This window comes from Polistes canadensis, unplaced genomic scaffold (assembly GCF_001313835.1).
Source record: "Polistes canadensis isolate GaletaPanama2010 unplaced genomic scaffold, ASM131383v1 scaffold_36, whole genome shotgun sequence".
NCBI lineage: Eukaryota > Metazoa > Arthropoda > Insecta > Hymenoptera > Vespidae > Polistes > Polistes canadensis.
Genome location: NW_014569583.1, coordinates 324,116 through 336,615, shown reverse-complemented (window position 1 = coordinate 336,615; position 12,500 = coordinate 324,116). Strand labels below are relative to the sequence as shown.

Below are 12,500 nucleotides of genomic sequence, written 5' to 3'. Positions count from 1 at the left end.
ATATAATAATAATTGTCACCCAAGAATCGTCGTTACAACTAATTACGAACGAGTATGTAACACAATAGATATATATATATATATATATATATATATAGTTAGTTTGACTAGTAGTGAGTTAGTAGGACATAACGAAATCACGAAATATGGTATAAGCCATTTATTATATTCCTCCTGACATAGTAGAGCAACTGTCGAGCTATATCCCATTAAGTGCAGGAAGTGAGGTAAGTAGCATACTTATAACGGCGGATCTATGTATTTCTCAGAGTCTTGATTCCATCATTCGTTCGCTTTGTGACTACTAATTAAAATCTTTATTCAAAATAATCTTTTAGATATGTATATACAATTTCATCTCTTTTTTTCTCACTTCAAATCTCATTCGAAATGAGTACTATGCCATACGCATTTTTATATATGCAATGCAACATTTTCCACGACTACGACGTTGTTATTTTCCTTTTTTTTCTTTCTTTATTTTAATTAACCCCACAGAGATATGATATACATAATATCTATTTATTTATTTGGTGAAAAATAATTGAATGGTAGAATAAAAATGTAGATGATTATTTTAAATATCGTGAATTTATTATAAAGGATAAATGAAATGATTAGAAAAAAAAAACAAAAACGAAAAAAAAAATAAAGAATAAGAATCGTATGTGTATTATTAACTCGTCGCGTCGGTGTTAACAAAAAAATTTTTTTTTACCCAAGAGAAATTAAAGTTTTTATTCTAGAAATGGATTCCAATTGGGAAATTCAGGAAATACTTCAATGGGGATAAATAGATAGTAGTAACGCGTTTATTTGTGACTAGGCTAAGAAAGATATCTTAGAAATTAGGACAATACTTGTTTAGGTCTCATCTCGACTGAATTCTCATGAATTTAATCGCGTTTGTGTGGTTTGGTGTAGTGTAGTATAGCGTAGTGTGGTGTGGTATGGTATGGTGTGGTACTCTCCGTCCATTGACGGAAAATCAAGATTTTTTTCAGGTATTTCTCACGGTAGGAGTTGGACGACTCATTGACTTTTCTTACCACTAGGGTTCTTGCCATATTATAAGAAAACAACAACGTCGTACGTCTAACGTGTTTCCGTTGCTAACACACATACACAAACACGCTAGCTATCCTATATCAAGTACCTTTCGCTTTTCCTCCATCAGAATCGAATAGCTTTCGAAGAGAGAGAGAGAGAGAGAGAGAGAGAGAGAGAGAGAGAGAGAGAGAGAGAGAAAGATAGAGAAAGAGAAAAAGTTTCAAGAGAAAGAGAGAGAGAGAGAGATATTAAAAACCTCAAGGTAATCTTTCTTTTCCAATTACAGGACACGCTAACGCGCTTTGCCGAGACCAGTTGTGACTAATCACGACCATAAGGAGCCGCCTTAATCGTCAAAGCGTTAACTGTTAACATTTTATTTGTTTCATTAATTAACAGTAAAATATCCACTACCTAATCCGATTTCACTTCCTTCGCCAATAACGATGAGTATTAGTAATCAAACTTGTATATGTATATGTATATATGTGTTACCGTGAAAAAAAAACAAAACCGAAATTGAAGAATTTCAAGATTCACGTGGTGAAATATCAACGCTTATCAAATAGGTCGATGATAAATAAAACGAATATTTGTGAGTAATATTATTATACATTAATAATTTGGATCTCGTATGAATCTTGAACATTTTTCAATTGATGTATAAAAAATGTATAAAAATAATGATTATATAATTCATATAAAATATTTATACGCTTTTGTTTTTGTATGGTATTATTGACGTGGAGGATCTGATCGAATTGGGACGCCGCAAGAATTTAATTTAATTTTTCTTTTTTTTGTTCAAATAGGTATCTTCGAACAATAACAAGAGTGAGATCATGAGTTTATTAGGCTCGGCTGATAGTCACGTTCACGTTGGCAGAGGAAAGCAAAGCAAAGCAACACAGCAGGCTTTTGCTTTGCTTTGCTTTGCTTTGCTTTGCTTAGCTGTCCCTCTCGCTTTGGATCAGCCAGCAAACCCGTGTAGTGTCTACTTCAACGCCCTCGGAAGAATCGATGTGTTTGGATCTCGCTCGAGACACGCCTTTCTTCTTGCGGTTCACTATGAGAAAGGGGCGGAGAGGGTGGTGGGAAAGAGAGTTAGAACAAAACTGCTTTCAGCAAAGGAATAGCAATCGCCAACCGGATACCATGACGCATGGTAAAAAATATATCCTTTAGTACTTTATTGTTATTATTATTATTATTATTATTATTATTCTTCCGCCGGAAATGACCTTATTTCGTTAGCTTAGATTTTCATCATTATTATTATTATTATTATTATTATTATTATTATTCAAGGTATGTTTATTATATATATATTTTTTGTCGACAGATATTATATAAAAATAAATATAAAAAATATGTCTCTCGAGTATATTGTAATAATATCATCGATATAATATCAAAGAACGCGCGTCCGTGTGTGTGTGTGTGCGCGCGCGCTCGCGTGCAAAATTACAAAAGACTTTCCCTCTCGTAATCGTGACCGCAAAGGTATGTCAAGCATCGAACGAAACAACTAGGAATGGACGATTAAAATAAGGAGTGATTTATATCGGTATAAAATAAGAAACACACATTTCAGCATTGATTACAAACTACGTTACTTACTTGCTTACTTATTTTATTGTTGGTCTCGTAACTTGCGACGAAAGTTTTGAGGTACTATTCGCACGCACGTTCTTAAGAAACAGAAGGGGAAAGTGCGAAAACACTACTGGTGCGTTATTTTCTTATTTCTTACACTTATGTAGGGAAAAATGAAAGAACAAAAAAAGTATCTTCGAAGTATTCTAGTTATAGTTCTTGAAAAAAAATGCAAACCTCACGATGTAAAGTGGACGTAACACCAAGGAAAGACTACTCACCCGTTGTATGAACGACACTAAAGAAACTACAATGGTTTCTAATCCGTTTCTAAAGTTTCAAGAAAGTATACTTCCCCGTACTTTGTTTTAATTCGTTAAAAATATTATTTATTTAAATTCTTACAAAATAATATTCCCTTATATATATAACAAGCGTATCGTAAATATTCATTAAGAAACAGAAAAAAGTCGTCGTCATATTTTAATCATTATTGGACGAAATAAAATTAATTGAATAATGAAATTTGTATTTTTAACACGTAAAAATCGAAGAATAAAAATTGATTTATATTTCTAAGATATTTTTCTTTTCTTTCTTTCTTTCTTTCTTTTTTTTTTATCGTTCACAAATACTTTTCGCCAAAGGATATAGCCGGAAGTTTAATGTTTCGGGTGAAATCAGTTAGCCATGCGAAACGTTTGTTCGTTCGTTCGATCGATTGATCGATTTGACGTTCCTCACGAGTGGCATCGATCGAACTATCGATCGATATAGATCGATACTAAAAAGCGTAACGCTAATTTTTCCGCCCACGCCATACTAACTTTCTCTAACTTAACATAAGTTTACTTATAACGTAGTTATTCTTAAGCTACAAAAAAAAAAAAGGCATAAGAAAGAAATGTTTTTTTTTTTTATTCTATTTTATCCTCCAGTAGGAATGTTCACCTAATTTCCAATTCCTCGGTTAGTTCGTTGTTTTATTACACTTTCGCGATGTGTATTCGGCAATAATTCGTAACATTTTTTTTTTCTTTTTCTTATAAATAAAATTAGACACTCTTTCTTCTTATGCACATAGATTCGGGTGGATATTAGTGATACAAGAAGAAAACGGATATTACGAAACACGTTGGTGGAAAAAAAAAAAAGAAAAGAAGAAAAGAAAGGATAGTTGATGTCATTTTTACGAGCAATCAAACTTTCTATAAATTAATTACTCAATGCGAAATTCTAACTTAAAAGCCGTACATACAATCTACACTTTTTTTTCTTTTTCTTCTTCTTCTTTACAATTACGAATATAACGAGAATAGAAACTTAGTTTATCTAAACGCGTTAAATACGCTATTTAAATGTAACCTAGTTTTCATAGCTTCTTAGCGTCGATTTCCTGTTATTATTAGAAATTGGATGTCATGAGAGAGAATGCAATAAGTACGCATAATGAAACGGAATTTGAACGTAACGCTATAATAGTAATTCTGTCTAAAAAATACAATGAAAAAGAATAATAATAATAATAATAATAAGAATAACCGTGAAGAAAATTTTTTCCTCTTTTGAAAATTAGATTGAAAGATCGTCGATAAATTTCTCTCTCTCTCTCTCTCTCTCTTTTTCATTCTTATCTTCCTTAAACGCGTGTAATAACTTGGTACGCTTCAATCGTTAAGATTAAATCGTTCGGTCGTTGGTCGTTCGATTAAATCTCGTACAAAATCATGTGAGTTGAACAAAGGTAAAAGATATAATATCTCTCTTGCTCTATAATACGTCGCCGATTGATATAATAATGGGCTTTGATGAATCATTAAGGTCTCTTTAACGTAAGTCACTATCTTTTGTACCGATCTTTAAGGAATCTGTCGATGAATCGTTCGTTACGTCTTTAAGAAGAGATATGGTTCGAGAGTACGTTCGTACTCGAAGAAACGAGTTTTTAAAAGGGGCCCTTTAAAAGAACTTCGAGTGTCCGTGAAAACGAATGATTACCGATCTATAACAAACTTTAAGTACCAGTTGACATCATTACCCTCAAAATATATATATTTAATAATAATTTCTTGAAAACCGATGATTTATGTTTCATAATATGAAGACCATTTAATTAATTTACTTACTGTAACGATAATATATCAAAAGACGTCTGATTAATGACTTCGGCAAAAAAGGAAAAAAAAGAAAAAAAAAAAGAAAAAGAAAGCAGTACCTAACAGGGTGCGTCATAAAAACGAACGGAAATGCTACAACGGACAGGACAAGGCTGCTGGGCGGGATTGGCGGAAGGATAAGGGGTAAGGGGTAAGAAGGACGCATTGAATTTTTCGATGCAATTTTCAATGTAATATGTAATAAAAATATTTCCGGCGGAGCTATGGCAATCATATACTACTTTTGCTTTGTCGGCTAAGAATACTAGTTTACTTGTTAGTAATATTTCCTCCCGATGCCGTGTTTAATGCGGTTTCCTCTCTAGCAAAGTGTTCGTCCGTTCTTAATATCTTTAAAATTAAACTTAGCTAGTGTCTTATAGCTTGAACATACAAGATTAAATTACCACAGGATATATGTTTACTTATAATTCAGTCAATTTACCATCTCGTCTACTATATTTTTCCCTTTCGAATATCCAGCAAAAAGAATTATTATACGAAATGAAAGTGTCTCTAATTCGTATTTACTTTAGATAGTAAAGTACAACAAATATATATCTATATATATATATATAAATCTAGAACGATCTAGAATCAATAATTGGATGCGTCTGTGAAAATCAATTGGTGCAATTTGAAATTCATTAGAATCGATTTCTTCTTCTTCTTTTTCTTCTTCTTATAAAGGTTTGTATTCAAACGTGGATTAGAGATAATAGATAAGAGTGGAAGAGATAAATAGATAGATGCGTGACGTAGCCTATGGCGCTTAGAGCTTATGGTCGTTTCGCTTCGTGATTACGATTCCTCCTTTAAGATGTTGACCACATCACGAGGATGTATATATATATAGTAAGAAGCAAAAGAAGCTTACTTAGGATCATTACTCGATCACGAATACTGGATAAATACAAAGTGTAACTTTAGATAAGTAGTCCGTACGATCCATGGTACTTAACCATGAACTACTAGCAAAAGAAGAATAAAGTAGAGATGACCGGTAAATGATACAAAAAATCGGTCGCTTATTTAGCTACGATTTCTACATTTTTTTTTCTCTCTCTCTCTCTCTCTCTCTTTCTCTCCAATTTGCTAGGAGAAGCTTTGAAAAGTAGGAAAGAGATATTAAGAACAAGAAAAAAGAGAAAGAGAGAAAGAAAGAGAGAAGGAAAAAGAAAAAAAGTGGTCATCAAGTTCACCGACAGTCGCATCCGGATACTCCTTGCTTTTACTACGATGATAGCAACCATCCGGTTTCTAAAGGTGAAGTCTGATTTCCTTGTACAAGAGAGAAAGAGAGAGAGAGAGAGAGAGATATTCAGACAAGTTTCATGCAGTTTCGTTTAACCCTTGAACTCACTCCGTGGTTGACTTTCAAGAACAGAAATTGAAATGACGTTAGATTTATGAGGTTTTCTGTGTATGTGTGTGTGTGTGAAAATAAGCAAGTAGTTTAACGCTCGTTAAAACACGCATTATTTCATACTTCTACATACACATCTTGAACTATCCTCTTTAATCTTCTTCGACCCAATCGGTTTATCTTTATTTAAGTAACTCGCGTGTATACTTACCAATAATAATTCTATTGCTGTTTAGGAAAACGTTTTTGATCATAAATTCCATAATTACTTTGGATACATTTCAAAAGTAAAACTGGTAGTAATAGTAATAGTAATAGTAGTAGTAGTAGTAGTAGTAGGTACCTTTTTGAAGTAAATGTAAGTGAACGTTAACGAGATGTAACTTCTTCCTTCGCTTCGTATTACATTTAATTATATCAAAGGATGTTTAAATCTTCGAAGAGAGAAAGTTTTGACAACTTGCCGTAAGTTTTAAAAAAATTATGAAACTACTAATCGAGTTTACGTTAATTTATTATTAATTTTATATAGTGATTAAATAATCTGTTAAATAACATTAGATATAAATCATTCTTCTTCTTCTTCTTCATATACTTTATTTTAACGTTTTAATTCAATAAAGAATAAAGTATAATCTCTATAGCGTAATTGTCACATTGTGTTACTCGATTTTAAAGTATTCTCCTACTCGAACTAAATAGAATGTAATCTAGCAACTTTGTGGTTAGCGGATTTTTCGCGATTAACAAATTAAGTAGAGATTTTATAAAACGTGGTACGAATGCAATGTTCTCAATTCAAGTTGCCAATTCGATAAACCCGAGAGACTTTGCCTTTAAAGTAAATTACTATTTAAAATTCAATCAATTGTGCAAGCCTAATTTTGAAAGTTCGTAAAGTTAAACTTTACTACTATACGGCAAAATAAAAAAATAAAAAAACAAGAAACAACAATAAAATAAAATCAAAGTAAAATAATATAATGGTTTAAAAAGAAAAAGATAAAAATATTATAAAACCACGAACGAAAGAGTGGAAATTTTGTGTTAGTGTACATAAAAAGAAAGAAAGAAAGAAAGAGAGATTCAATAGACACACTCATCGAAGTCGTCTACTACTCGTCATATTTTTCATCAAAGAAACAAGAACCGTTAAGGACGAGAGATTTGACTTGACTGGTTTTCTATCAGTCACACAATAGAGAACAAATGAAAGATATATAGGAATGGATAATAGACAATGACTGATGACCGATGGTTTTGGTTTAATCTCTTACTTACTAAACAAAAGCAAGAATAGGAAGAGGACGACGTAGAATAGGAATGGCAAATGCAAAAAGTATATAAGTTGGTATCCATAAAGAAAAACCGGTGAACCGGTAATCGCGATTGCATCTAGGTGAACAACTCGCCATAGCCTGTTTATAGGGAACTGTTATATGCATTGGCATGCCGTCGCGTCGCGGTCGGTTTGTACTACTATACTGAAAAGACCATAATCTACCTTGCAATGCCAATGACTCAGAACACATTGCTAAGAGATACTTTTAAATACTATACGTTAAAGTCATTCAAATTTTTCTTTCATCAAATCCGAACATCGTATTCTGTTATACTTAAAAATCCAACGAGAAAAAAAGTTAATTTGTTTAGTCGAAAATGGTTCTATGTGTTTTTTCTTTTTTTTTTTACCATTTCAAATAAATTATTCATATTAATTCGATTCGCACGAAAGCATTACCGATCCAATAATTTCGTCGTAATTTAAATTACGATTACGAAGAGAAATCAAAAGAATAACGCATGACAATAGTTAATCAGACACGGTTAATATCTTAGGATCGTAGTTTTACGAAGCAATTACTGTTATTATTACTTTACGATAACGGGCAATGAAAATATCGAAAGAAATTGACCACGTACGCAATGTCACCTCATCGATATTTACTACTACCTCAAACTAGGGCACGAATGCAGTTCATTTTCCATAAATAGTTTTCACGTTGATGTTTGTGTCGACGTACGTGAAATCATATACCTGTGATCGTTGAAATTCTATTAGTCGGTTTCTAACGTTATAACGGTCGATAATCTTCATTCGTAAAGAAACCGAGAGAGAGAGAAAAGGAAGGAAAGAGATTCTACAAGATTTTATTCAAATATGTCTACTCTCGATCTCGTGGATTTGAGAGAGAGAGAGAAAAAATTTTTATAAAATTGTCGAGAATTCAATTATGCTAGAAAGATGAGAAACAACAATCGTAACCGTATTAGATCTTATGGCTTTCACCAGTTTCAAATATTTTCGCGAACGAGGATGTACGATAAAAGAAAAAAAAAGAAAAAAAAGAAAAGAGAACAAAAAAATGTGACACCAGAGGGGCAAGGAATAAAAAAAAAGAAATTTACGATCCTACCGGATCGATTAAATTATTTTATTACCTCCTCTCTCGAGTTTTCATCCTTCTCTGTAAATCTTTAAATTAAACTCGTTTTTAGGTTTGAATGTAAACAATAATTTACGAAAAGAAACGATAGCTATGGGGTAGGGAAAGAAAAAAAAAACATTGTCCTGTCGCGAGGAAATAAAAAAAAAAAAACAAGAAAAAAAAATGATTCGAAATATATGCGATTAACAATAAGATAAATTATTATATTTATCGAATAGAATGTGTAATGGTTTGCGAATCGTTCGACAGGTGAAATGGCGCGAGCGAATCAAGGCTCAACGACCATAGATTATAAAAATGATTGCCACACGTATGGCAATTAGTCGCGCTTGCTATAATTATAGCAATTATTTCCATAGCCGTTCGATCGTCTATAAAGTTTCGTTATTTTACCGATAAAAGTTTCTTTTATCGTGAATTACATATATATATATATACGATCTCGACTAGAAAACTAGAAATTTACTTGCGATTACGCGAGAGAAAGAAACAAAACGATAAGAATGATACACGAGTACCAATAGTTTACTGATTACAATATAATTTCTCTGTTAGAATGATTTTTACAATTAGTCAATTAGAACGCGTATTTTACATCTCACTTTCAGGCGTAATATATTCGTTCTTCATTTCCTGATTAATCTATATAACGTAAACATCAAATAATTTCTTTCAATATTAGCTCGTTTGAATTATTATATATATATATATTTTTGTGTGTGTATGAGAACGATAAATTTGTTTGTTCGTTTCGATCTTCTTTTGACATGATTTAAATTATAAAATTGCATAATATCATTGATAAGATTTTGAAAACAAATGATTATACTTAAATCATTATTTTTTTATATATATATATATTATATATAATTTCCAAAGCATAAGATTATATTATAATAAGATTTTCTTACCTTAAATTCTATACAAATGATGATTTTTATTAACATAATATATTTCGTTCGTATTATATTTTGTCGTAAAAAAACGTTTGTATGTTAAAATTTAATATGATTAATCGTTACTTTACGATCTTTCATTGCAGATCGTACTAATAAGTGATATCAATAATAATAGATTGTTTTAGAATAACTCGAAAGATAATTTGATAATGACGATCGATTTTATTTCAAAAGATCAATCTAAAGGTTCACGTGAATTTACTAATTTGTAATATTTATAAACCATACTGACTGAGTCGACTGATCAATCGAACAAAAACCGTTATTCATCGTCGTCGCGTCGTCCTATTCGTTCAGGACAACTTACTAGTTTTTGGAGAGAAATTTACAACACGTGGAATTTATACTTGGAAAGGATGACGGTTTCGCTCACGATCGGTCTGCCCATAACATTCCTAAAACCGTTATAACTAAATTCTCAACGATCTTACTTACGAACCGGATGAAAGAAAAAAAGAAAGAAAAGAAAAAAAACGGGGGACCAAGCTACCAACAAAAAAAAAAGAAAATTCCGAACGCCACTGTTTTTTTTTTAATGAAAATTTACTCCTTACCTAAAATAAAATAAAAAAAATAATATTTAATGAAATTCTAAATAACAAATTTGGACGCATTGGATATTATTTTGAAAAATAATATTTCTACGATAGAATACTCCATGCATTACGTATTTAAAAAATTTAATTAACATCTTAAACGTATTTCGACAAATTGAAGGAACATTTGCTTGATGATATCCAAAGATATGGGGAAGGGGGAAGGGGAGGATGAGAAATAGATCGAAAATAATTTGCCTATGTACACCCAAAATAGGTAGCTGATTTTTCTCACACATCACGGAATAAGTAACACCGTTCAACATTGTCCTTGTCCCTCCTTAGCGTTTAACACAAACCGGAAACACTTCACTGATCCGTGCGGTTCACGGGCATTTTGACGTGCGAAGGGAAAGAACTGTGAAACTGGACTCTCGGTGTGACCAATAAGAGGCGTCACGAAGAGAAAAAAAAAATCAAACAAAAACGAAAAAGAGTAAGCAAGAATATGAATATACCTGTCCGTTTGTTTTAAGAAAAAGGAAGGAAAATAAACGACGAAAAGAAAGAAAGAAATTGTTAAAAGTTTGATCACAATGAACGTGTACCGAAGAAAAGTAAAAAATACGAAAGAAAAAAAAAACAAATCATGTTAATCTATTAAACCAAGAAAATATGAAGAAGAAACGAGTCCTCTTCGAGCAAGTCAAAGAACAATGATAAAACAAGGTGAAGAGAAAAAAGAATGGTTTTGGGTGAAGGTTAAAAAACGAAAAAGAGAAAAAAAAAAAAAAAAGAAAAAAAGGAAAGAAAAGAATTGGCAGTGAACACACACTATTAAAATAAGTGAATGAGAAGAAGAGTTCGTTACTCACCGTCCTTCCTATTCGAGCTGGCCTGTTTGATGCGTACAGCGGCCATTGGACCGAGCAAAGTTAGAAAAGCCGCCAAGCTTAGCACCATATATAATCCTCGACGGGAACCCATAATTTCAATTTTTCAGTCTCCTTCTTTTGGACAAAGTATTCAAGATGATATTAGATTTTGAATTATGTTGTTGCTGTTGCGTTGCAGTTGTCGTTGTTATTCTTCTTCTTCTTTATTCCTTTTCTTCTTATTTTAACATCCAGCAGCTATTGTCGGGTTATTCTTCTTTGTTCGATCTTCCTGTTCCGCTCGTTGATCGTCGTCGTCGGTGGTGGTGTTGCAGGCAGCGGGTGTATGCTGCGTCGTATGTATGTACGTGAATATATGTGTGCGCGCGCGCGCGCTCGTCTTGTACTTTTGCTTGCTCTTAGTTATAGAAGCAAATCCCCCCGATGAGCGCGAGAAGACTTTCTTCTTCCTTCGAAAGCGTTCGTTCGTACTCGCTGAGGCACTGGCTCGGCGCCGACTGAGACTGTCGACTATAAACTTTGTGCCTCGTGCCGTTCGCTCTTATATCAAAAGCGGGACTACTCTACTGTCACTCTCCTCCTGAGAATTGGCGTTTCTTAACAGAGAAACCTTCTTATTTTCTACACTAAGCCCAACTAAGTAAGCAAGCAAACAAGCAAGCAAATAAGCAAGCTTATTTTTCCCATTCGCGTATCTTACTTTTATATTTCTCAAATATTTTACAAAGATATTATTATTATCATTTATCTTTGTGAAACAAACCAACGAACAAAACAAAACAAAACAAAATAAAATAAATTGAAATTAACCGAAGGTAATCAGGGAAGAAGAGAAAGAGAGAGAGTTAATAAATGTTAATAAACATATTAAAAAAAAAAAATAAGATAAAATAAAGAATAATAATAAAACAACACCGCGTTAACTAGCACCAAATTATTAAAAGCAAGTTGTATCTTGCGTTCGGAACGGTGGTCGGTACCGGTTCGTCAATACAAGATAATAACTTTTTTTTCCAAGGAGAGATAGATATATACTCCTCTATGGGGTCCTATCCGCAACTTCGGTACACCTCTTGTTACAATTGCCTTTTACACACCTATTTAAAACCTATCGCTCCACCTTACGCTCCTTACCATTGGCTCCTGCCCCAATTTCTTGCCCAATGATACACTCTCGAGCACGTTCACCTTATTTTCAGATGGTGGAACACTATCCGTGCGAAAGACAGACAGAGATAGATAGAAAGAGAGAGAGAGAGAGAGGGGGAGAGAGAGAAAGAAAAAGTGGAGGAAGGGAAAGGGAGACCTTACTAACGGGGAAAAAGAAACGGAGTCGCACGCATAACCGAGCTAGAAAAAGAGAGAAAGAGAGAGACAGACAGAAAGATACTAAAAAAATACGCAATCGGGCAAGTGGTAAATTTTAGCAAGGTGCTTGATTTCGAATCTAAAAGTTGTTGGTAAGCTTAAAATCGAGAGTGAATCTTTGGA

General features: G+C 32.8%; 1 protein-coding gene across 1 annotated transcript in view; it reads right to left on the bottom strand.

Annotated features, from left to right (window-relative positions):
• The window catches only part of LOC106784508 (laccase), a 34,629-nt gene extending 23,136 nt beyond the window's left edge, over window positions 1-11,493 (bottom strand). The window contains exon 1 of the mRNA XM_014744123.1: window positions 10,989-11,493. Coding sequence (XP_014599609.1) covers window positions 10,989-11,100 — 112 coding nt within the window. The 5' untranslated portion in view covers window positions 11,101-11,493. The remainder of the gene's footprint in view (window positions 1-10,988) is intronic.
• Between the last annotated feature and the right edge of the window lie 1,007 nt (window positions 11,494-12,500).